The sequence below is a fragment of the Nematostella vectensis genome, chromosome 3, assembly GCF_932526225.1.
Source record: "Nematostella vectensis chromosome 3, jaNemVect1.1, whole genome shotgun sequence".
Lineage (NCBI taxonomy): Eukaryota > Metazoa > Cnidaria > Anthozoa > Actiniaria > Edwardsiidae > Nematostella > Nematostella vectensis.
The window spans coordinates 8,897,368-8,920,823 of NC_064036.1; the positions used below are offsets into that span (position 1 = coordinate 8,897,368).

The 23,456-nt window shown below is 40.8% G+C and overlaps 1 protein-coding gene across 1 annotated transcript in view; it reads left to right on the plus strand.

Moving 5' to 3' along the window:
- The window catches only part of LOC5512095, a 121,016-nt gene that overhangs the window by 5,883 nt on the left and 91,677 nt on the right, over positions 1-23,456 (plus strand). Inside the window, exons 6-34 of the mRNA XM_048725831.1 lie at positions 1,481-1,693; positions 2,070-2,407; positions 3,137-3,368; positions 3,864-4,085; positions 4,204-4,422; positions 5,923-6,468; positions 6,663-6,878; positions 7,093-7,508; positions 7,725-7,881; positions 8,331-8,876; positions 9,654-9,979; positions 10,286-10,517; positions 11,431-11,753; positions 13,257-13,488; positions 14,141-14,466; positions 14,940-15,165; positions 15,396-15,577; positions 15,796-15,964; positions 16,143-16,343; positions 17,115-17,434; positions 17,616-17,847; positions 19,259-19,578; positions 19,710-19,941; positions 20,298-20,499; positions 20,900-21,000; positions 21,262-21,516; positions 22,146-22,356; positions 22,541-22,730; positions 23,053-23,203. Of these exons, the coding sequence (XP_048581788.1) occupies positions 1,481-1,693; positions 2,070-2,407; positions 3,137-3,368; positions 3,864-4,085; positions 4,204-4,422; positions 5,923-6,468; positions 6,663-6,878; positions 7,093-7,508; positions 7,725-7,881; positions 8,331-8,876; positions 9,654-9,979; positions 10,286-10,517; positions 11,431-11,753; positions 13,257-13,488; positions 14,141-14,466; positions 14,940-15,165; positions 15,396-15,577; positions 15,796-15,964; positions 16,143-16,343; positions 17,115-17,434; positions 17,616-17,847; positions 19,259-19,578; positions 19,710-19,941; positions 20,298-20,499; positions 20,900-21,000; positions 21,262-21,516; positions 22,146-22,356; positions 22,541-22,730; positions 23,053-23,203 (7,536 nt within the window). The remainder of the gene's footprint in view (positions 1-1,480; positions 1,694-2,069; positions 2,408-3,136; positions 3,369-3,863; positions 4,086-4,203; positions 4,423-5,922; positions 6,469-6,662; positions 6,879-7,092; positions 7,509-7,724; positions 7,882-8,330; positions 8,877-9,653; positions 9,980-10,285; positions 10,518-11,430; positions 11,754-13,256; positions 13,489-14,140; positions 14,467-14,939; positions 15,166-15,395; positions 15,578-15,795; positions 15,965-16,142; positions 16,344-17,114; positions 17,435-17,615; positions 17,848-19,258; positions 19,579-19,709; positions 19,942-20,297; positions 20,500-20,899; positions 21,001-21,261; positions 21,517-22,145; positions 22,357-22,540; positions 22,731-23,052; positions 23,204-23,456) is intronic.

The window sequence follows — 23,456 nt, forward strand, 5'->3', positions numbered from 1 at the left end:
AATACCAATAATTAAAATAAAACAGTAGCACATCAAATACGGATAATGAAACATTATCCTCCGAAAACATGAATGAAATCCGACGAGATTGGAGACTACTAGACCTCAATTTTAAAACGAGTAAAAAAAAAAGAATTACTAACGAGCCCCCGCATTCTGATCGGCTCTCGGCCGCTCACCTCAAAACTCCACAAAAAAATGAGTCGATTTCTAAATTGACAATCGAAAACTTACTTTCTGCGTACAATTTTACCGAGTTTCACATTAAAACATTTTACTTTGTAATTTTTTTTATAGATTTACTGTTTTTATGGAAAATCGGATTCGAACTCCCTGTGTTTTGAAAATTTCCCGCCATAATGATTTTGCAACGCGCGCGACAATTTCAAGTTGCAAAGAATTTGTTATTGGGGATAAAAAGCAGCAAATCAAATCATATATACGAAACGTAACTACAAATCGTTTGAGAAATTTTTCTGCATATCGTATCCACATTAAAGAGAAAAATTAAAGAATCGTCAAAGCGAAGGAAACTTCATGAAAAATATTCTATCGGTCAAAATTAATGGATGCTTTCATCCCTTTCACTGAAAATTGAAAACGAAGTTCTCTACGAAACTGTCAAAAGCCATATCTCGCCTCGTGCGACCGTAAGGTAAACAAAGATGTGAATTCTATCTACGAAAAAAATAGATGTTTTTTTTTACAAGCTGTCGGTAAAAAACCATGACCTCAGCCTTTAAAATACTGGTATTTTACGATACAAATAACATATTTCCGTCAGCATTCCATTAAGCTATCTGTTTACATTTCAATAAAAAATACTTATTCCGAATAAACAAAACAAAATGTAATCTGGTATAGTAATGAGGGTCTTTTGCTGCTTTTTTCCATGGTACTAATGTGCCTTTTGTACCAGAAAATATTCACAAGGCATTAAAAGATAACATGTCCATCCCACTAACGTCTAACCCAACTTCGACAGAAATCTTGTTAAATTGTGTGAAATACAGTAAATATGTTAAAAAATCCAAGAGAGCCGATGTGGGTTCATAAAGAGAATGTATGAACATTCTCACAACAATTAGGTTTGTGATGGGGTTCAAAGTTTTGGGACACCCGCCTAATGCGGTTGAGTTGACAGCTTTGAATACAACATTTGATTTGCATCCCATGATTACACATGTGATGTTCATCTATCAATATGTGTCATGTCATGTGCATTCCATGATAACATGTGTTGTGTATTCTATGATAACATTCCATGATAACACGCATGATGTTTATTCCATGATAATGCTTGTGTTGTGCATTCCATGATAATAACACAAGTGATGTGAATTTCATGATAACGTAACTGATGTGAATTCCATGAAAACACGTGATGTACATCCCATGATAACACGTGTGATGTGTGTCCTATGATAACACGTGTGATGTGCATTCCACGATAACATGTGGGATATTTGTTTTGTTGCAGATCCTTGCCTGTCCATCACTTGTCCATTCTACAGTCGATGCGTGCCTTCCGCTGACGGTTCTGGCCATATTTGCGAGTGTCCTCGATCGTGCCCTAGTGTGAACTACCCCGTGTGTGGTGATGACGGTCAGACCTACGATAATGAGTGCTTGCTACAGCTGGAATCCTGCTCTCGACGGAGGAGTATTACCACTGTTAACTACGGCTCCTGCGGTAAATTACAGTATATCAGCTTTTCTTAAAGCCCCATTGTCACCAGTATACTTCCGGTCGATTACGCGAAAAATATTTCAAAATTGTGACAGCAGTATGTCTATTGGAAGTTCCTTTTAGGGTGTGATTGATAGTTTAGAGCGGATGGCCTGTTAAATAGCGCGGATTCTAATAGATTCTATTGTCTTTAAACGGTTGCTGTTTCCGTCGGACCTCCGGAAGTAAACTGGTGATAATGCGGCTTTAAGCGGTGTCAGACTTTAGGGGTACTTGAGAATGTCTAATTGAGATTGTCAATTAGATAACAACAGTATTGCATTAAAATTATCATGGATAAGAAGGTAACTATAGTTTAGTGAATTTTGTTGTTTATCAGGCCAGCAACAGCCTGTTCACCTATTCTTTGCTATCGACGCGCGAGGGAGTGACGAGCCCGAGAAACTCGTCGAAACTAAGCTGTTCTTAAAGGACCTCGCCAATCGGTTCCAGTTGCCCGATGAAGGCATTACGTATTCCTTTATGTACTTCAAGCCTAGTGGACAGGCAACTTTCCAATCCAAACTTTTCTCTGACCACTCTGAGATCCCTGCTTACTTGAATGTGATGGAAAGCACAAAAGGGAAAGGCTCGCTGGAAAAGTCCCTCAGAGATGCAGTACCAGGACTTCTTCAACAAATCCACCAGGAAAAGAGGTTCATGGACTCCTATCCAAAGGTGAGGTGGTGATTTACGGTAACGACGTTCTAGAGTACGTATCCTCAAAAACACAGGAGGTTTTGCTTCCCTCTGTTTCACCCGTGAAGGAAAAAGCCCATTACAGACAACTTTACCCGAAGTTGTTTTCGTGTTTTCGCGGCATGGAAGGTGGGAGGGGGTTCGCCAGCTGAGCAGAGAGGATCAAAGCCTTCTCACCTTTCAATGACATGAAAATAGTAATAAGAAGTTTTTATTTTCCCTAAAATTGTTACCAATGTTTAGCGTTATAGAAGCAAGAAATGGTCACAATTCGAGCATGCACTCGAACCCCCGATCTTTGTTCAGTTTGTTGTTTGACACATACACACACTTTAAGGACAACAACGCTTCCCTATAGGACCTGTAGAGAGATAATTTGTTGTTTATTCAGCGATGACAATTCAAGTTCCTATTAAGTTGTTTACTAGCCAGTGACCAGGTTTTCCTTTTTAAGTGACTCTTTAGGAATAAAATAAACCCAGTGTTTCCAAGGTTGCATATGAACCGGGTTTAGCAAAATTACGACATACGTGTCAAATGGTTGTGTTACACTTTATGGTCATGAACGACTTATTGGAACATGCTTATTGGAAGGTGCATTTCAGTCATGTGCCTTTTCCACTCTTTTAAAGTTACATTATCGTTTTCGATTATTCTGTTGATCGTCCATTAGTATTTCCTCTCGGGAGCATTGGCTTTGTTCCACAGGTTCTTGTCGCTGTTACCGATGGTGAAAGTGTGGACGACCCAAGGAGCCTGCGCGACATAGCGAAACCGCTTGAGAGTGCGGGCATCAAGGTCGTGCCAGTCGTGCTCGGTGATAGTCAGTCCGTGGGTAAAGTGAGAGGCTTGGCTCCTGGTGACGAGTTTCTGGTTCCAGTGACATCTATTAGCCAGTTGAGAAAAAGTGTCAGTTCCACTGTAAAGGCTATACTTGGAGGTAACCACACCAATCCACTTAAGCTAACAATGAAAGTAAACATTGCCATGAGTACAGTGTAATATGAAGGACAAAAAAAATTGACTTCCGCTGCGCTAAGCAGTAAATGACAATGTGTGAGAGCAAGTTCGAAGTAATCTGGTAATGTCTAAGAAAACATCAATAATTCGAAAAACAATTAAATTTTCATTCTTCTCTGGATGGATAATTAATAAAGACTTGAAATGTTTTGAAGCAAACAATTTAGGGTTCTTTTTTCTTCTTTCTTTTGCATTTTTGTCATTGTTCTGTTGTAGAAAACAAATTCAAAGCTCGCCGCTATTGCCTTGTGTATAGAAAACATTCTTTTCAACTTAGAAATGACTGAGGCTATCATATGGCTCTGTATTTTGGATATTTACGAAGTTTGACGTGGCATTAGGGGAATGACGAGTTGGACCAGATAAGCGCCTTTATACCACAATTCCTTCTTTAAATATTATCTACCGCCTTTAGATTTGGTTGCGTGTCGTTGGAGGCTTTGCCCGTTCAATGGCCAATGCGTACAAGGTGCCGATAACTACGCCCGCTGCGAATGCGACCTTCGGCCCGATCCCGCATACGATCCAATTTGCGGGACCGACGGCAAGACATACAATAACGACAAAGATCTTGAGAGTGCTGCTTGCGCACAACAAACCAGCATAGTCCGCTGGCATAAAGGCCCCTGTACTGTCGGTATGTATCGCAGATTAATTAAACCTTCTATGGTAGCATGCTTGAGTGACATTATCTCATCTGGGTATATTTGGTGTTGTGTTTCATCATCATTTTTATTTGTGTGTGACTATTTCAGAGCCCTCGTGCGCGAATCTACAGTGCAAGTATTATTCTTACTGTATTGTGCGAGATGGAGGTGCTGTGTGCACGTGCCCTGACCCTGCTGCGTGTCCTCTCGTGAAGTCTCGCGTGTGCGGCACGGATGGTATTACTTACGACAACCTGTGCAGACTAAGGGCGGAGTCTTGCCGGCGCTACCAGCCCGTTAACGTGTTGCACTCAGGGTACTGCATACGTAAGTATTCCAGACAAGAATCTTGTACATCGCTGAAGTAACATATATCATACATCATCTATTTTACTTACCTATTGTACCGGCCTTGAGAAGTACCCACAACATAAAATTCCTAAATGCAAGATAAACACAACAAGATGAAGATACTCAGGCATCAGTCTAAGATATAAATGGTCTTGAAGATATGCATCCAACCAAGGTGATAGCAACTACTCTTTAGCCAAATATTAGCTCAGGTTTTTTGACAATTTTTTTTTTCAAAAAAAAAAAAAAAAAAAGCAGAATCACCCCTCTCAACAAAACGCTCAAAATACCACACAAGGGAGAGAGATCAGCAAACACAGCTCAAGACACAAATAGATACCTTTATTCTGATCCTCCAGGTCCATTTCCATGGCCTCAAAACACAATGTACACTCCTTGAAGGCTTGTGAAACCACTTGAATGCCATAACGGATTGCAAAGCATTCTGGGATATCCGTGGGAAAATCCAGTAGGGGAGGGCCAGTCAATACTCCTCTCCCCAAGTCAGACGGTTTTTTCACCCCAAAGCCAAGAAATCAATTCCAGGTCTTACAGACCCAGAGTAGCAGTGTACACAATTTTGGAATCAATTTGTTTAGGAAAGACAGCATTAGGAGAGCTTTGGTGATTCATTGGAAAATTATTTTCTCATCCAGGCAAAGCGAAACAAGAAAAAATCACCATGTATCCACCTTTGCTTGCGAATATCCATAAGCACAGCACTCAATTATGCCCCAATAGACTTCATGATGTCCTAGGACACTCTCCCAATATGCTCATAGCTGTATTTTTGATGAAAAATACAAGCAACGATCAATTTGTGCTCACATTAGCACAGCGAAAAGGGACTGAAAATAGGACCGTAAAGCACTGTTGGAAAGCTAGTATAACGCTGATTAGGTGCAGCGGTGTTTGACTTTGACGGGCTGTATCAAACTCAAAATAGGGGGAGGTATCTGGTTTCTGTCTGTTTTTTTTTTTGTGAGTTCAAAAAATAGCCAGGAGTCAATGGGTTAAAACAGTTGCTCTGTCAATTCCTTATTTGAACATTGATTGATATGATACTAGCAAAGGCAGATGTCTCATTCTCGAGTGACTTTATAAGCTTTAACTTTATAGATTCCATGAAATACATATACAAGCTTTTTAGAGTTTTTTCTATTGAGAAATATTTACATTCCTTTTTGTTGAAATAGAAGTAAGAAATTCAATCTTAGCATGTAGGTCATTGGTTTCATTAAGCCAATTACGTCATGGTTCGAGGGCCCAACACGTGACCTTAACCTAAATTTCCCTTGAATTTTTTTGCTGCCGTTTAAGCAATCATAGCTTCCCACTATGGAATGTGACGTTTCGCTGACGTTTCATAAATATATCGATAGGGCACTTTACTTTTTTGGTACTCTTTGATCAGATATAGCACACCTTTAGGACAATTGTTTACCTATTTCCAATCACGTTGCGGTTTAATTGCAGAGCAACCCATGGATTTAGTGTTTGCATTCGGTGGTGCTGGAGACATCGACACAAAAACTTTCCAACTTCAAAAAGACTTCATCAAACAGTTCATTGATGCGTACGGGACATCCCACGCTGGGATCCGTATTGGACTTATCAACTACGGGCGTGGCGTGATCCTGACGCGCTTCAACATATTCGATGGTACTCAAGTCAACCGTATAGTAGATGACGCAGTACTCACCAGGGGAGGGACAGTAGGGAATGCTCTACGTCGTGCCCAACTCCTCCTGTTCGGTGACCCCCGTATCGTTCGGCCGAACGCTGTGAAAGGTCTGGTGATTTTGACAGGGGAAAGTGTCGCTGAAGATCCCGCAGGCCTGCAAGCTGCATCATCACCACTCAGAAACAAGGGCGTGAAGGTGGTGGCTATTGCAGTAGGCACTAACCCGGATTTAAGTTCTGTTGGCACATTCACTTCCGGTGATGAGTTTACGTTCTCCCTCCCCTCTGCTAACGCGCTGTCTGCTGTTGTGCCGGGATCTTATATGGCAGTGATGAAAGGTAAGCTCGATCTTCTTTGTCTCTCGCGTAAACCTTATTTCCTTTTTCGTTCAACCACGTTCAACCTTGGTGCTATATCAAATGTGTCTTCTACTTTCAAAAAAAGCAATAACTTATATATGACTTTTTTCTGATTATTAAAACAAGATCTGCTGAGCGCTCTGTTATTGTATTTTTTATTAATGTTGTTTTAGATCCGTGCAGTAAAGTGAAGTGCGCGTTTTATGGCCAGTGCGTGTGGTACTATGACGGGCGTACGCAATGTGAGTGCCGGCGGACATGTCCTCGCAGTGATCAGCTAGTTTGCGGCAGTGATGATCGAGATTACGCCAACGAGTGCGTGCTGCAGGCTCGCGCCTGTACATGGAGAGACAGCCTTCTTACTGTACACAATAAAGGACCTTGTGGAGGTAGGCGAATTATCTCGTCAGGATTTAAATGCTCTGATTATTATTGACATGGCCTCTAATCGGTTCATTTGGGTCTAAATTAAAACGCACATGAAAGCAAATTCCCAGCACGAATAACCCCCGGCCGAAATGTAGAAAGAGGTAGAGCAGAGCATCTTTAACTTATTGACAGTAAGATGTCCAAAATGTCTCTCTTATGCTTGACATATTGTAGCGTGTTCCAGACCAATGGAAGTTGGAATCCTTCTTGACTCATCCATGGGCTGGGAGAACTACCAAGTTGTCAAGCAATGGCTTGCTAAACTCATCGGTTACTTCCATGTCTCTACTAACGAAACCCGCGTCGGCCTGATCCACTATAACCAGCAGCCATATCTCGATATCAAGTTCAGCGACTCTGTCAACTCCCATGCCGAGAAGGTGAAGCGTAAAGTGTTCAACACTCCGTACAATCCTGGGTCCAGTGCCGGGTCTATCAGAACCGACCTCGCCCTTCAAGAAGCTGCGGACAAACTGTTTACCAGCGAGGGAGGTGTCAGGAAAGATGTAACAAGAGTACTGATGGTGATAATGGCTTCTAGTGCAGACTATCAGTCAAAGTCATACAGCGAAGTGATGAATCTGTTAAAGGTTTGTACCTTGTCCATTTATGTAAAACGCAAAGGGCGCGTTTTTTATACCCCTTTAATATTTATACCGGACACTCATTTCCCTTTTCCAACCACTTTAACTACCCTCCTATGGTTTTAGAGGTCAAGAAAGACCTCCTGAATTAAGGGTGTGCGTACGCCGCTTTTGTATTTTGTTTTCCATTCTCTTTAAACGAATCGTGTGACTCTTTTACAGGAGAAGCATGTAACACCGATGGTGGTTACTGCTGGAGTCAGTTTGTCGACAAGTGAGCTCAACGCCATCGCTCTCCCCGATTATACCCTACGGCTAGCATCTTTCAGTGACATGCATGGCCGCACGAGAGACGTTGCACGGATGATTTGTCAGGAAGGTAAAAAATAGATTTTTCAAGTGTTGTATGTAGTCACACATGGTTTTGCTATTTGGCCAAATGTCTTCCCCCTAGAGATCTTTTAGAAACATATCCAGGATAACAAGGGATTCACCTTCCAGATTCACCTTTTAACGTCACAGGCCCGATTTTAGATCGCAGGCCCGTAGCCAGGGGGTTTCGGGGTGTCCGGAAGCAGCCCCCACTCGACTGGAAGGTCCTAATGAATGAAAACTGAGTAACACTGCGAGCTTGGACGAGCTACCTAAAAAAATGGCCTGCTAAATGGGTAAACAAACCCCTGCTGAAAATCCTGGCTATAGGCCTGGGTCATTTTCATTTTCAAGTTACATTAAAATTGAAGATCCACTATAACAACAGTTTAAAATAAGAAATAAAATATTGCAGGTATTGTATCAGTATTAACCTGACATCTTATCATATGTTAGGTGCTTCCATGGACCCTCTCAACCTCGCATTTGCAATCAACGCTAACGGCAGGTTCGCCTCCGACACCTTCAGACGCATTACCGATACCATTGCGTCCATTATCGACACGTATGGACGCCGTAAGCTGCACTACGGACTCATTACTTACGGTGAATCCGCCAAGACGCGCATCCGCTTCAAAGATAACTTCCCAAGCGACCAGAAAGTAAAGGAGTTTGTAAAGCTTACAGATAAGGGTCCTAGTGGTACAAATCTCGCGAGTGCATTGGCAGAAGCCAGTCGACTGTTCAAGGGCCCTAAAGTAAAAGGCCGTGACGTACTGGTTGTCATCACTGACAGCCAATCAGGAATGAGTGCTGCGGATTTGGACAGGGCTAAGGCTGCCCTCCAGGCACAGGGTGTGAGCATTGTGACAGTGCGAATGGCAAAAGGGCCGATACCGGACATGGACAGGTTGGCTACGGCAAGCGGAAATAACATCAGAGATAGCGCAAAGGAGAGTACACAGGAGCTCGGAGAGCGAATTATCAACATAGCTAGCAAACGTAAGCATATATATCATATATATCATATATCATATATATCATATATATCATATATATCATATATATCATATATATATATATATATATATATATATATATATATATATATATATATATATATATATATATATATATATATATATATATATATATATATATATATATATATATATATATATATATATATATATATATATATATATAGTGTTGGTTTGAGAAAAAAATACAAACTACATAGGTTTCCCTACAGGTCTGTTTCGTGGTTGCCCACTCATCAGGGGATTCCCCTGATGAGTGGGCAACCACGAAACAGACCTGTAGGGAAACCTATGTAGTTTGTATTTTTTTCTCAAACCAACACTATACACCGCTCTACTTTCGAGTATTGAGCACTTTCTATGAAAGCCTTCAACCATCATTTTATATATATATATATATATATATATATATATATATATATATATATATATATATATATATATATATATATATATATATATATATATATATATATATATATATATGACATTATTTTATTGGGATGTACAGGTGAGAGGGAAAGCAAAGCTTTATTGCGCAATAATGAACTGGGACATCGAGAAGGAACCTTCAACGTAGCAATAGGTTAACAGTCAGTCAATTTCTGAGGTTATTGCAAAGAGCATTGGTCTGTGTATCTACTTACATAGCTCTGTAGCGCTCAATTTCATTCATTTTCGATCGATGGGATTAATCCAGAAAATCAACGCTATTTTAATACCTATTTTTCTGTTCTAGGCACTAGAGACTCACCGATGATAGATCTTATGTTTGTCCTGAGTGCAACATCCAGTACATTTTCTGCAAACTTACAGCACATGAAAGACGCCATTATTTCCATCATTGACACCTACGGCCATAGCAAAGTTCTGTACAGTGTAGTGGTGTACGGGAGAACCGCCCGCACAGTCATCCGATTTCAGGACGTCTTCCCAAACGAGGATGAGCTAAAGCGACGGGTCTCAGGCATACAGGCATTAAGTGGAGGGAGCGACGTAAACGAAGGACTGGAAACAGCCAGCATGCTGTTTAAAAGCCACGTTAGTCGACCAGATGCTCACAAGGTAAGAACCATATAGCAATAAGTAAACAACCAAATGTACACAAGGTAATGACCAGATACAGACAAGGCAATGACCAGATACAGACAAGGTAACGGCTAAATACCCACAAGGTAACGAACAAATACTCACAGGGTAATGACCAAATGTACTCAAGGTAATGGCCAAATACCGAAAAGGATATGACCAATACCTAGCCCCATGCCCATATCTTTATCTATTCAGATTTTTCTTTAACAGCCTTTTTATCCCTTGGTTCTTGTTAGTTCTGGTTCTTGTCTTTATATTTGAGTCTCTTTATCCGTCCAGGTTCTTGTTTTGATGTCTGACAAGGGATCTACTGTTGATAACCAAGACGCAGTAGAGCTTACCAAGCAAATGAGGAGTAAAGGGACTAAAATTATAACAGTGGCTCTTGGTAGCGTGGCTAATAACCGAGAGACTGCTAGCTACGCAACCAATGAGAGACATCAGCTGAGCTCCAAGAAATCCGAGAATCCGAAGGAACTTGGAGAGAAAATCATGCAGCTCGCCAAACAAAGTAAGTCACAAGTTCAGAATAAAGTCATAGCTCTACCTGCGACCGCTGTAGTAAGCGACCATAGGCCGTCCCCTAGAAGCACTTTATCCCCAGATAATCCTATTCGTAGTTAAACTCGGTTCCTGAAACGGTCGATAAAGTTATCGGCGGGTGAAATCCCAGAAAATGCAGAGGTAGGAGACCCCATAGTTGCCATCTGCCCGTAAATCGCAGAAACCAAGATGACGGACGAGCTGTTGCCATTGTTCAAAATGGCGCTCGGTGTGTTTTGGCGTTTTTCGTACGTTTGCATGAAGAAAACAAGTCCTAATTAACTCCGCGAACTTGAGCGACGTCCAATACTAGAAACTAAAGCCCTTGATTTCATGTTGGAGATAATGGGAGACTAAAATTGCTTACGACATGACCGCGTTTGTAAACCATTGTAAACAATTTTGGGAGGCAATTACAGCCAATGAAATGAAATAAGGGTAATATTTGCTGATTACCGGGTTTCCTTTGTATATTTTATTCAAACCAGTTTTCTGGTTGCTCATCCATCGATGGCTATAAGAGGGACAACTTTGCTATCGGGAACCGATTTATATCGGCCGAAAAGCTATCGGCCAACGCTAACAAAATCAAACCTACGGATAACCCCATGGCAAGATGAAATTATCGGACTTCCCAGGAACCGGCTCCTGAAAAATCCCGTTGATTACCGGGCTCGCTATTTTTTTGGCGGTAACCAGCAGGTCCTTTACGGTGAAACTTGTGATTTTTTTTTCTAACCCTGATCCTCGACTTTTGTAAGCGACCAGCACTTGTTACGACCACGTATTCGGCCCATACGAGGGCTATACTGAATTGACTATGGATGACTGTTTGCTATAAATCAGTTTATGAATCAATATATCAACTTGTGTTATTTTAGAGCTGCCGGATGACCCTGTTCTTGATTTGGTATTTGCCATCTCAGCATCATCGGCCAAAGCCGCAGAAAACTTTGAACTGATGAAAAGCGCGCTCAGACACATCGTCACGATTTACGGTCGTGACAACGCACGCTATGGCGTCATCACCTACGGGTCCAGCCCGAAGACCATTGTTAGGCTTGGTGACGCTTTGCCAACAGGAAATGCACTGCGTCAGGCAATCACAGGAGCCCCGAGGACGTTCGGCGCTCCCTCCCTCCAGAGGGCTATGGCTACCGCTCAGAAGATGTTCAACAATTATGCAAGACCACAATCTACAAAGGTAATACCTTTTATTGCTATTGATCATTGATGTAATTCTCTCCCTAATAATTCATTGGTTATTATATTCTTGTATGCACTAAAATTTAAGAACATCGTTAAGAACATATTCAGCCTTAAAATGTCCAAAAAACAAGAACGGCCCAGGCTCAACTGAAAATTAGACGTTGTTATAAAAAAAAATTTTTGGCAACCTTACTTATAAACAACCAAAATACCCTGTTAATTAGGCTCGTAAGTTATTCTTTTTAACATTTTTTCAATGTTGTACTCGTTAGATAAAAGTGACTTCTAGTAGTCTCTCGTCCGACTTCATTCATGTTTTCGGAGGATGATATTTAATTATCCGTATTTGATGTGCTCCTTTTTAATGTGGACCTGTGAGACATTTTGCAAGGGAATAACAGGGCGCTCTATTGTTATGCAGTAAACTTATTTCAAGATTGCGTTACCAGTTTGCTACATAACAATAATAGAGAAATGTCTCTATGCACGTGCAAATGGTTCCACAGCATGAATAATTAGAGGGTTTCCATTGAGCATGCAAGTTTTTTTTGGCTCGGGATAGAGAGCGGGTTAAAAATACTTCATTCCCGATATTGTATTTCGGGATAGGGACAGAACTTGGTAAGTAACTGTATTGAAGGTTTCCCTAAACTCCACTAAAACAAGTAAGCACGGTATTGCTTATTTGTCTATTTTTAAGCGAAGACATTGAATTTTCAAGAGGATTCAAAATCTAAACAATAAGTGTACGAATTTGTTTTTTGGTTATGATTAAATCAAAATAACCTATACCTCTGTTCCTTTTGCGTATATATGAAGACAACCACTTAGATTTCATGGGCTAAAAAGGTGTATCTGCTCTCTCAAAAAAATCAAATTGCAGGATAACGTAATGTTGCTCGAAGCAATGGTTGAAAATGGAGTCATGCTGACAAAAAAAAAATTACATGGTCAGTTTAGACTTGCCACTATGATCCTCATCATGCCTAAGTATAAGTTATGTATCTACGCAAATTTAAAGTTAAAGCATTGCTTATTTTTGGAAATATTTGGAAAGTTCATAAAGTACTGGTCTGTTCATATGTTTAATAACTTTAAATCGGTTACCGATAAATAAAATAAAACAGTAGCCCATCAAATACGGATGATTAAATATTATCATCCGAAAACTTAAATAAAATCGGACGAGATTTGAGAATACTAGACATCAATTTTATAACGAGTAAAATGAGAAAAATGTTAGAATTAATTACTAACTAGCCTCCTTGACCTAAAAAATGATAGGAGAAAAGCTGTTATCTCAAAGTTAATGGTTTTGATGGTTTTCGCCCACTAAAGAACCCTTCTGTTTGGTTGATTAACGATTCATTGATTGATTCTGTCCGATTAATTTATTATCTGCTTGTTTGTATGCTTTAATGATCATGTTTTTGGTTTGCGTACTTCGGCGGTGTTTTCAGTGAACGCTCTTAAGCTGATTTTTTAACCCACTCACCAGGTGCTGGTAGTCATTGCAGACAGGAAGTCTGGCAGCAACGAGAAGGATGTCATTAGGGTAGCCAAGCCCCTAGAAGATAACGGCATACGTGTGATTCCCGTTGCTCTTGGGCGCGAGGCTGATAAAACGGAACTTCTGAGGTTGACCCAGGATGCTGACAACCTGCTGGTCGCCTTGGAGACGATCCAGGGTGAAACCCTTGGTGATCAGATAATGGAGAAAGTACTTTCAGGTGGGTATACATGATGACCAGATAATGGAGAAGGTAATATCAGGTAGGTGTACCTGGTGACCAGATAATAGAATAAAAGTAATATCAAGTAGGTATACCTGGTGACCAGATAATTGAGAAAGTACTTTCAAATGGGTATACATGGTGACCAGATAATAGAGAAAGTACATTATCAAGCGGGTATACCTGGTGACCAGATAATTGAGAAAGTACTTTCAAATGGGTATACATGGTGACCAGATAATAGAGAAAGTACATTATCAAGCGGGTATACCTGGTGACCAGATAATGGCGAAAGTACACTATCAGTTAGGTGTACGTGGTGACCAGATAATTTAGAAAATGTTATCAGGTTGGTATACGTGGTGACCAGATAATGGAAAAAGTATTAACAGGTGGGTGATGCTGACCACCTTCTGGTCGCCTTGGACACGCTCCAGTGTTAAGCCCTCGGTGACCAGATAATTGAGAAAGTACTATCAGATGGGTATACCTGGTGACCAGATAATGGAGAAAGTACTATCAGATGGGTACTCACTTTAACGAAAGAATATACCATGATCTGAACCGGCTTTGCTGGTCAATCTTTTCAATACGCTTAGGCAGAATGTTAGTATTAGTTATACAGCAAATCATTTCTATTGTGTCACAGGTCGCCCTATGCTGCCGTTCTCTGGCCTAGACATTGCCTTTGCTCTTGGTGCTCAGGACATGGATAGCTCTCTCCGGTTAATGAAGTCTACTGTTCTATCTGTGATAGACACTTACGGGATAAATAAACTCCATTATAGCGTGCTGCCATTTGGCTCCACCGCAAGTACAGCCGTACGATTCGGTGATACCTTCCCAAGCCCCGACGCCCTGAAAAAAGCTGTACAGAGGACGCAAAGAATCAATGGGAAACTAGACCTTGTGAGATTGTTGAAGCATGCTAAAAAGATCTTTGATGCTCCTGATGTCCGTCCAACCGCCGTCAAGGTATGTGGCACAAACTCAGTTAATGTGTTTGTTTGGACACTACCACATATATTTGTGTGAGACCACTCACCCATTTGATGTGTTTGGGTGAGACCACTATCCCATTAGATGTTAATGTATGAGACCATTTCCCCGTTTGATGTGTTTGTGTGAGAACACTTTTCCATTTGATGTGTTTGTGTGAGACCACTTCCCCATTTGATATATTTGTGTGAGACCACTTTCCAATTTTATTTGTTTGCGTGAGACCACTTTCACATTGGATGTGTATGTGTGAAACCATTTCCCCATTTGATGTGTTTGTGTGAGGCCAATCCCCATTTGATATGTTTTTGTGAGACTTCTTACCCATTTGATGTGTTGCAAAGCCTTTTTCCCATAGGATGTGTTTGTCTCAGACCACTTCCCTTTTGGATGTTTGTTGGTGTAAGCAATTTCCTATTTAATGTGTTTCATTTATTTGCATGTTTCAGGCGCTAGTCATCATGGTTGATAAGTCTTCTGGGCTGAGTGCGAGCGAGATCAACACAGCAGCTCTTCCTCTGACAAAAGAGGGAATCATCATTATCCCTATAGCCATAGGAAGCAAAGTTAATCTTGGGCAGCTTAATATCTTGACAGCTGGACCTATCATTACTGCGAACACATCAGGGGACCCGAAAAAGCTTGCAAATCAAGTTATTGAAGGAGTTGTTAAGGGTAAGGCCATAATGATGTTTTAAAAAGAAAAGGCGAGCCGAAAACATTGCTTTACAGTAACAGCCCTTAAGAGTTTTGCTTATAGGGGCTGTGATTACAATAGAGCTGTTTAGATAGCTAAATAAAAAAAGCCTTAGAGATTTCTTTTAAAAAAGTTATACTTATGCATATTCATGCAGTTCGTATTTCGTGTTTAGCATTACTGATCTAACACTGATTGTGAATTACAGCTCCGAAGAAATCACTTCCAGAGACAGACGTGGTGTTCGCCGTCAGCATGACAGGATCTGGCGGCCTGTCACGTGTCAAGGACACGGTGAAGTGGATTGTGGATCAATATGACACGAAAGAGCTTCGCTTCAGTGTAATCACGTATGGCACTAGACACGTGGAATTTGGGGACATGAGAGAGGTAGCTACATCACACACATTCCCTTATCGTAAGATGTATCCCTTGTTCATTGTGTAAAACAGGAGTAAAACTACCGTAAGAACTTTCGTGTCACATAGAAACATTTTTTTACATAATAAAAGCAAACAATAAATATGCAAAAACAACAATATAGAACTCTCTTTTCCCATGTTGTATCCATAGCTTGCTTTGTATCAAATTTCTGTTGTATTTTCTAGAAATTCCCGAGTAAAACAGACTTTAAAAAGTTTATAGACAAACTGCCATCTCGTCCAGTGGGTACTCCACTGGTTACAACACTGCAAGAGGGATATAACGCATTCCAGGCCCCTAGTGCACGTCCTGATGCACGCAAGGTGCTGGTGGTGATTATGGATCATGATACTGGTGAGTTGCACTTTAGGTGCTGCTGGTAATAATATACCATGATTATTCTTTCGATTATCTATAGTAAACTAGATTTTTTGACTGGAGCAGGTGGACGTCACAGAAAAAGTGTTAAAAATGCTTTAAAAAGCTCAATTTTATTTCTTACATTGAATTTTATATTCTTTTCGATCAATAGGCGTCAACACCGATGATGTCATATTGGCTGCACGAAAGCTGGAAAACAATGGCGTTAAAGTGGTCCCAGTAGCTATAGGCAACCAAGTGGATAAGACCAAGATTACTAGAAGTACTAACGATAAAGAAAACGTGATTGAGTCTGATGGCAACGAGACTCCTGCAATCCTTGGTAGGAACATCATGGAGAAGGTTATCAAAGGTAAGGCATAATCTACTCCAGTGATTTACTATGCCATGCCCAGTAAACCATTGCTAGCAAAACATGAACAGTAAATATTCCAGTGAACCATATCTAGTGAACCATGCCCAGTAAACCATACCTAGTAAACCATGCCTGGTGAACCATGTCCAGTAAACCATGTCCAGTAATCCATACCCATTAAACCATGTCCAGTAAACCATACCCATTAAACCATACCTAGTAAGCCATGTCCAGTAAACCATGTCCAGTAAACCATGTCCAGTAAGCCATGTCCAGTGAACCATACCCAGTAAGCCATGTCCAGTAAACCATATCCAGTAAACCATACCCAGTAAACCATGTCCAGTAAACCATACCCTGTAAACTATGTCTAGTAAACTATACCCAGTAAACCATACCCGGTAAACCATACCGAGTAAACCATGTCCAGTAAACCATACCCAGTAAACCATGTCCAGTAAACCATGTCCAGTAAACAATGTTTTCAAAAATATGCCCATTAAAGCATGCTTAATAAACCATACCCAGCCAACCATGCCTAGTCAACCTTCCTAGTAGACCATGTCAAGTACCTCAATACATATGAGCTGTTTTGTTTATACGAATGATTCCAGTTCTTTCTGAGATATACCTAAAATGTGTCCTTCTGCTGTTTTCAAACTCACCATTTTCAACTTCAGTGAACTGATTCATAAAGCAAGCTACTGCTTGTATTATATATATTGTCATAATTCATAAAAGTATTGTAACTGGTGCTATTGTATATAGACAACATACCGAAGATTGATCTGGCCTTTGCGGTAAGTGGTTCAGCACGTGATTCCAGCCGCACACTACAGCTTATGCGAGACGTCATCAGGTCCGTAATTAACCAGTATGGCACGACAGAGTTGCACTATAGTCTGATAACGTTTGGGGCGTCAACCACGGTTGTCTTGGACTTTGGGCGTATGGAGAAAGATAGTAAAAACCTGCAGATGTTAGTTGACAAGCTGCCCCCAAGTGACGGCAATCCAGCCCTGGATAAAGTTCTGGAGAGTGGTCGACAATTGTTCAAGTCTGCGGGGGCCAGACCTGACGCCAAGAAAGTATGTATTATGCATAGATACGGGTCGACTTCTAAATGTTTGTTGAACTATATGCATCTATTTGAAATATCGTTTAACGTATATTATGTTTTTTATAGATATTCTTTACCCTTCCATCGAAAAGGAAGAACACTCCCGAACAGCCCCGAAAGAGGTTAAGTTTACTCATCTATTTTTATAGGTATTAGTAGTAATGGTGGACGAGAAGTCCCCAACAGCCCCCAGCGAGATTCGCCGTGCTGCTAAACCGCTTATGGAAGACCACATAATCGTTATCCCCGTCGCTATTGGCAACGACACGGACACGACCGGACTTGGTTACATAACCAGTATCCCAGGGAGTGTCATAGTACCTAGCAAGGATCAGGACCCACATGCTCTTGCCCAGGAAATCGTTAAAAAAGCCATTGAAAGTAAGTCACAATCGTGTCCGATAATAATACTAACAATAACAACAATCTATAATATACAATACGCAAAGGAATGGAATGTGCTACACCTTTCACGGAAAAACAGCTGAGCTAGAAAACTCATACCATTTCTACACATTACTGGAGAAGAGGTGTGCGAAATTTTTTTTATTTCAATATTATACCGGGGAGCAAAGTTCTAACTCACGCGTTTTTGTAAGCGAGAGGATCACACTCGCAAAGGCGCCATTTTCAAGATTTCACAGAAGCACAAAAATAACTTATTTACCTCAACAAAAAAGACTAATGACATTGACCTCTGTGTCTTTCAATTTCTAAAGATGTGTAAACAAACCTTGGAGCGCGCGGAAAATCAAATCTTAAAAAGAATTCGAATACTTGCCGTAGTTTCATTGCATAAATAGATTCATTGTAGCTAAATACACAACCGTCTTTTAATCGTTATTCAGAAAGGCATTATTCCTACCTCGAAAAGAAAGTAGATTTTCAAGCTCCATCGCGCGCAAACAAGAATACGGAAGAAAAGAGCTTTTATCTACAACTGCAAGACTTTTGACTTTTGGACAAATTCAAATCATTCTATTAAAGGAATGTGCATAAACGCCTTTTTAATCGAGATGGTGCCCAACACTTCTTATTTTATCAGATCAATCTCGATGAAAGAAGTAAGTACTTTTCGATTTTTTTATAAAAGCAAAAGGTTTGTTTATTACAAATAGTTGGCGGTCATTTTGTGTTTTCAGACCCACATACCTTTTATGTTACATCGATTTTTATTAAAAAGTATGGAATCGACCACCAAATAACACACTAAACCCAAGAATGCAAACTAAGTGAGGATTAACGATGCACTCTCTTATTCACAAAACCCAACATATGAACATGCAAACTGGCATGGTTTGAATTTGGTTGTCTGATTCCCGCCAAAAACACAATACACAGGGTTACCAACACGGATATAGGAAAAGGTGGAAAACTAAAATACGGGCGGTATTTTATAGAAAGCGCCTTTTACATTTTTATAAGGTAAATTAAATATGAGATAAATATATTGGGGACTCAAAAGGGAGGCATTTGTTTAATTAATGTTTACGACGACTCATGCTATTCCCCTAAAGCACCAGGAAGCAAAATACATTGAAGAATTAAAATATACCTTATGTACAACAAAGAATTGCTTTTCGTGAATATTTCACGGGTAACCACTAGTAATGATAATAATAATGATGATGTTTTTGTTTACTTCATTAGCATAAAAGGAACAAGCACTGATATTTGTTTTTGCTTTTGCCTTCCTTTCTGTGCTTTTTTTATGCATTTGTTTGATTATACCTAACAGCTTATACTTTTGATTGAATAATAAAATTTTTTTTGTTATTCGTGGTTTGTGTAGAGAAACCGCTGTCCCGAGGAGTCGATCTCTTGTTTGTCATCAACGCCGGCTCAACTGATACCAGAAGCACTTTCCAGCTGATGAAAGACTCTATCCAGTCTATCATCGAGCGCTATGGCACTAGCACTTTACACTACGGCTTGATAGTCTACGGGGCTAAAGCCTCAACCGAGTTCAGCTTTGCTGATAAATTACAGGAGAAGAATCGCCTGCTTTCTCTGATGGGCTCTGTGCGACGACAGAGCGGTTCCCCTGCTCTAGAAACAGCTTTAGCCGAGGCTGCAAAGGTGCTGGACAGAGGCAGGCCCAACACAAGGAAGGTTTGTTCTCTAATTCAATATATCACAAGTAGTCAATGGCATTTTTAAGTCTGTGGGGCTGGTACTTCGAAGAACGCATTACTGTTGATTTAAAGCCACACCAAGATAACTGATGCATTTTTTTTGTACAGGTCGTAGTTTTAATGTCGGATAAGGGCTCTGGCTGGAGCAAGTCTTTTATCCAGGGCATTATCCAGCCACTCGAAACCCGATACGTAGATGTCATACCCGTTGCTGTTGGTAACGAGGGGAGTGAGGATGAGTTGCTTCTACTGACGCCGAATAAAAATGATCTCGTAACAGTTTCGAAGAAAGAAGATCCGATAAGGCTTGGCGATAAGATTATGGGGAAAATCTACCCAGGTGAGCAAAGGCATCAACTAAGCCCTAAATTAAAAACACACTAATAGGCCATAACGATTTCCGCTGTGATGTTTGATTGATAAAAACGTCTGTAAAGAAAATAGCCTGATAGTCAGCTGCCATCCTAGCAAAATACCAAGTTGCCAATCGGCTGATTTGGGGGACGATATTGCACTGAATGAGGTGCATGAAGTAAAGAGCTTTGATTTAAGGTCTTTATATCGATGTTTCTTTACATAATTTGTCTTCCAACATTAGGGGTAAAAACATTAACAAGTGTGTGACTGACTACGATTTTTGAAGAGCAACTGTGCTAAACGAAAATCTTACTCAAAGAAACGTTCTTGATTTGTCAGAAATCGAAGCAATTCCTGAGATAGACTTAGTCTTCGCGATTAGTGCATCGGCTAGTGATCCTGACACCACGCTTGCGCTGATGAAGAAAACCGCTCAGCATATCGTGGACACGTATGGTACGTCCAAGATCCGCTATAGCTTGGTCATCTTCGGGTCACAGACTTCAACTCAACTCAGCTTCGACAGAAAAATGCCCGACAGGTATAGATTGTTTGATAAACGTCATCGTTTAAGTCACATCACGAAATTATCTCAAACTTTGCACCTACTGATGTTTCTGCCAGTAGATGAGTAGATACTCATCTCTCATATTATTAACTTTATTGGACAAACAACCACGCGACCACGACCACGTGATGAAACATGATGATGTATCTGACTAAAAGTTCCAAAATCCTTTTCGGCTGTTTTTCTTTCTTTCTAAATTTAACTACGAATTGTACTTGGTGGACCTGGCGAATTGAAAATAGTTGATTTCTCAAACAATGTCTTCAGGAACTTGCCACTCTGATATGGCATCGTGAAAGCGGCCTATTACATAACATGTTTGTTTGACGCTCCTCTTTAAGTAAGTACCTGAATGTATATATTATCTATGCAGAGATTCTCTGAGTTCAATGATAGCTGGAATGCCACGCATCCCTGGACGTCCAGCAATCGACCAGGCGTTCCTCGAAGCCGACAAACTTTTTCAGCTTCAAGGTACAACACCTTCAAAAATAGCTCTGTACTACTGCCCTTGCTCACGCGAATGACATCAATTTTTGTATATTTTATCCATACGAATACAGCACTTTTCCTTCGCTAAAGATATTTACAAATCTCCGTATTTTTTATTGATATTTTACATCACTTAAACTCTAATAATTATTTCGTGATCCTATGTTATTGTTGGACCATTTATTATTTGTTAGGATATTATCGGTTCTATTATTTGGTTCTAATTTAACTTTCACTTTCGAGGCACACGTCCCAATGCTCGCAAGGTAGTAGTTATGATGGTTGACCAACGTTCCGCCGCTACTGACGATGATCTCAGGCGCTCTTCGAGGCGCCTCCATCAGCGCAAGGTTGATGTTATCCCTGTGGCGATTGGTAGCGAGTCAGACCCTGATCAACTTTTACACACAACCTCAGACAACACCAACCTGATAAAGGCTGCCAAGAGCGAGTTACCGAACTCGCTAGCCAATCAAATTATGCAGAAGATAGTCCAAGGTAAGATAGTCAAGGTTTGAACGGGACTCGCCTCCTTCGGTTAACATCCCCGTAAATTTTCAGAAATAAAAAAAAAATAGATCGCACCATGCAGAAATCGTGTAGAAAAAATACTGAGAAACTTGTCAGCCAAGCCACCTGATTCCTTATTAAGGCACTTGTCGGCCAAGCCAACTGATTCCTTACTAGGGCACTTGTCGGCCAAGCCAACTGATTCCTTATTAGGGCACTTGTCGGCCGAACCACCTGATTCCTCATAAGGGGACATGTTATTAAAATAAGAAATCAGTTGGCTTAGCCAACAAGTGCCTTAAAAGGCACTTGTCGGCCAAGCCAACTGATTCCTTATTAGGGCACTTGTCGGCCAAGCCAACTGATTCCTTATTAGGGGACATGTTGGCTAAGCAAACTAATTTCTTATGGGGACTTGTTGGCCAAGCCAACTGATTCCTTTTTAGAGACTTGTCGGCCAAGCCAACCGATTCCTTATTAGGGGACTTTTCGGCGAAGCCACCTGATTCCTGATTATGGGACTTGTCGGCGAAGCCGAAAAGGGGTTTTAAACAATTTAAATTGTCAATCTCAATTGTCACGTTGCCTCTTTAATTGTAATTTTTTTATTCCACAAGGACGAAAGGTTCCAGAGCTAGATCTCGCTGTGGCTGTATCAGCAACTGCCACTGACGCCGACACCACCTTCATGCTTGCCAAGAATGCCTTGAAGTCCATCATGGATCGATACGGCGTTGGGGCTATTAGACTAAGTTTTATCGTCTACTCCGATATGGCCTTGAAAAAGTTTACGTTTCAGGATAAGTACGACGAGGAAGAACTGAAAAGGTTAGCTGATTAGATATATTTCACAGTGAATCTGTTTTTATCCACATTTGTGTTTTTTTATCAGCATGCTTTTCGACCTTTTTGGTCGTTGGATTGAGACTGCTCGCCGCTAATAAGGGTACCTTTATGCGGATCGTTCGCCAGTGCCTTTAACCAATCAACATCATCATGTTATTACTTGTAGGTCGATAGAGTCGGCAATGCGCATGGACGGTGGCTCAGCCCTCGATAAGGCACTAGAGGCAGGTAGTGAGGTACTTCAAGGACCTGGTGCAAGGGAAAATGCTCACAAGGTCCTCGTACTTATTACCGATATGACCTCCGGTTTGTCCGATGCCGAGATAGAGGCGGCTGCCAAACCTCTACAGCAAAAGGTAATGTAAAAAACCGTAAAGTTTTGATAAAGTGCATCTATCTATACTCTAGGACATGAAGCTACCAAGATTTGTAGCTCTGAGTTATGTAAAGTGAAAAACAACCACATATACCTCATAACCGTGCGCATACCTCTGTGACTCGCCTTGCCTGGTTCGGGCAAGGGATTCTCGGAGACTCGCTCTATAGTGGCCGCGTTAGCCTTTTGTTGTGCCTTGCCTGCGCTCCGTCGACGAAAATTTACGAAATGTCACGGAAATTCCAAAGATCTCATCTTCTGGTCTGCAATTCCAATGATCTCATCTTTTGGCCTGTTTACAGCAAATCGCCGTCGTACCTATCGCAGTTGGCAATGACGTGACAACCAGGGAATTGGAAAAGACCACCCCTTACCGAGAGAATGTGATGACAGCGTACCGAGCAGAAAATCCTGAGGTTCTTGGTGCTAAGATCATAGATAAAATCTTACAAGGTAGAATCAATCAGCTAACGAATCTGGGATAATTCCCAGGTAGCCTCTATTCTCACATACACTTAAAAGACGTTGTTTGTGCAAATGGCAAACTATCCGTTTTGATATCGAAAGTGCTGTCGTATTTCTACTGAATGCAGGGATTTACATATGGATATACCAACTTTATTCTAAAAAAACTAAAGACCCACACACAGCGTTCGCTAGTGCTGTTTGTACTGCCAAAGAAAGTGAAATATATAGATTTAGGCAT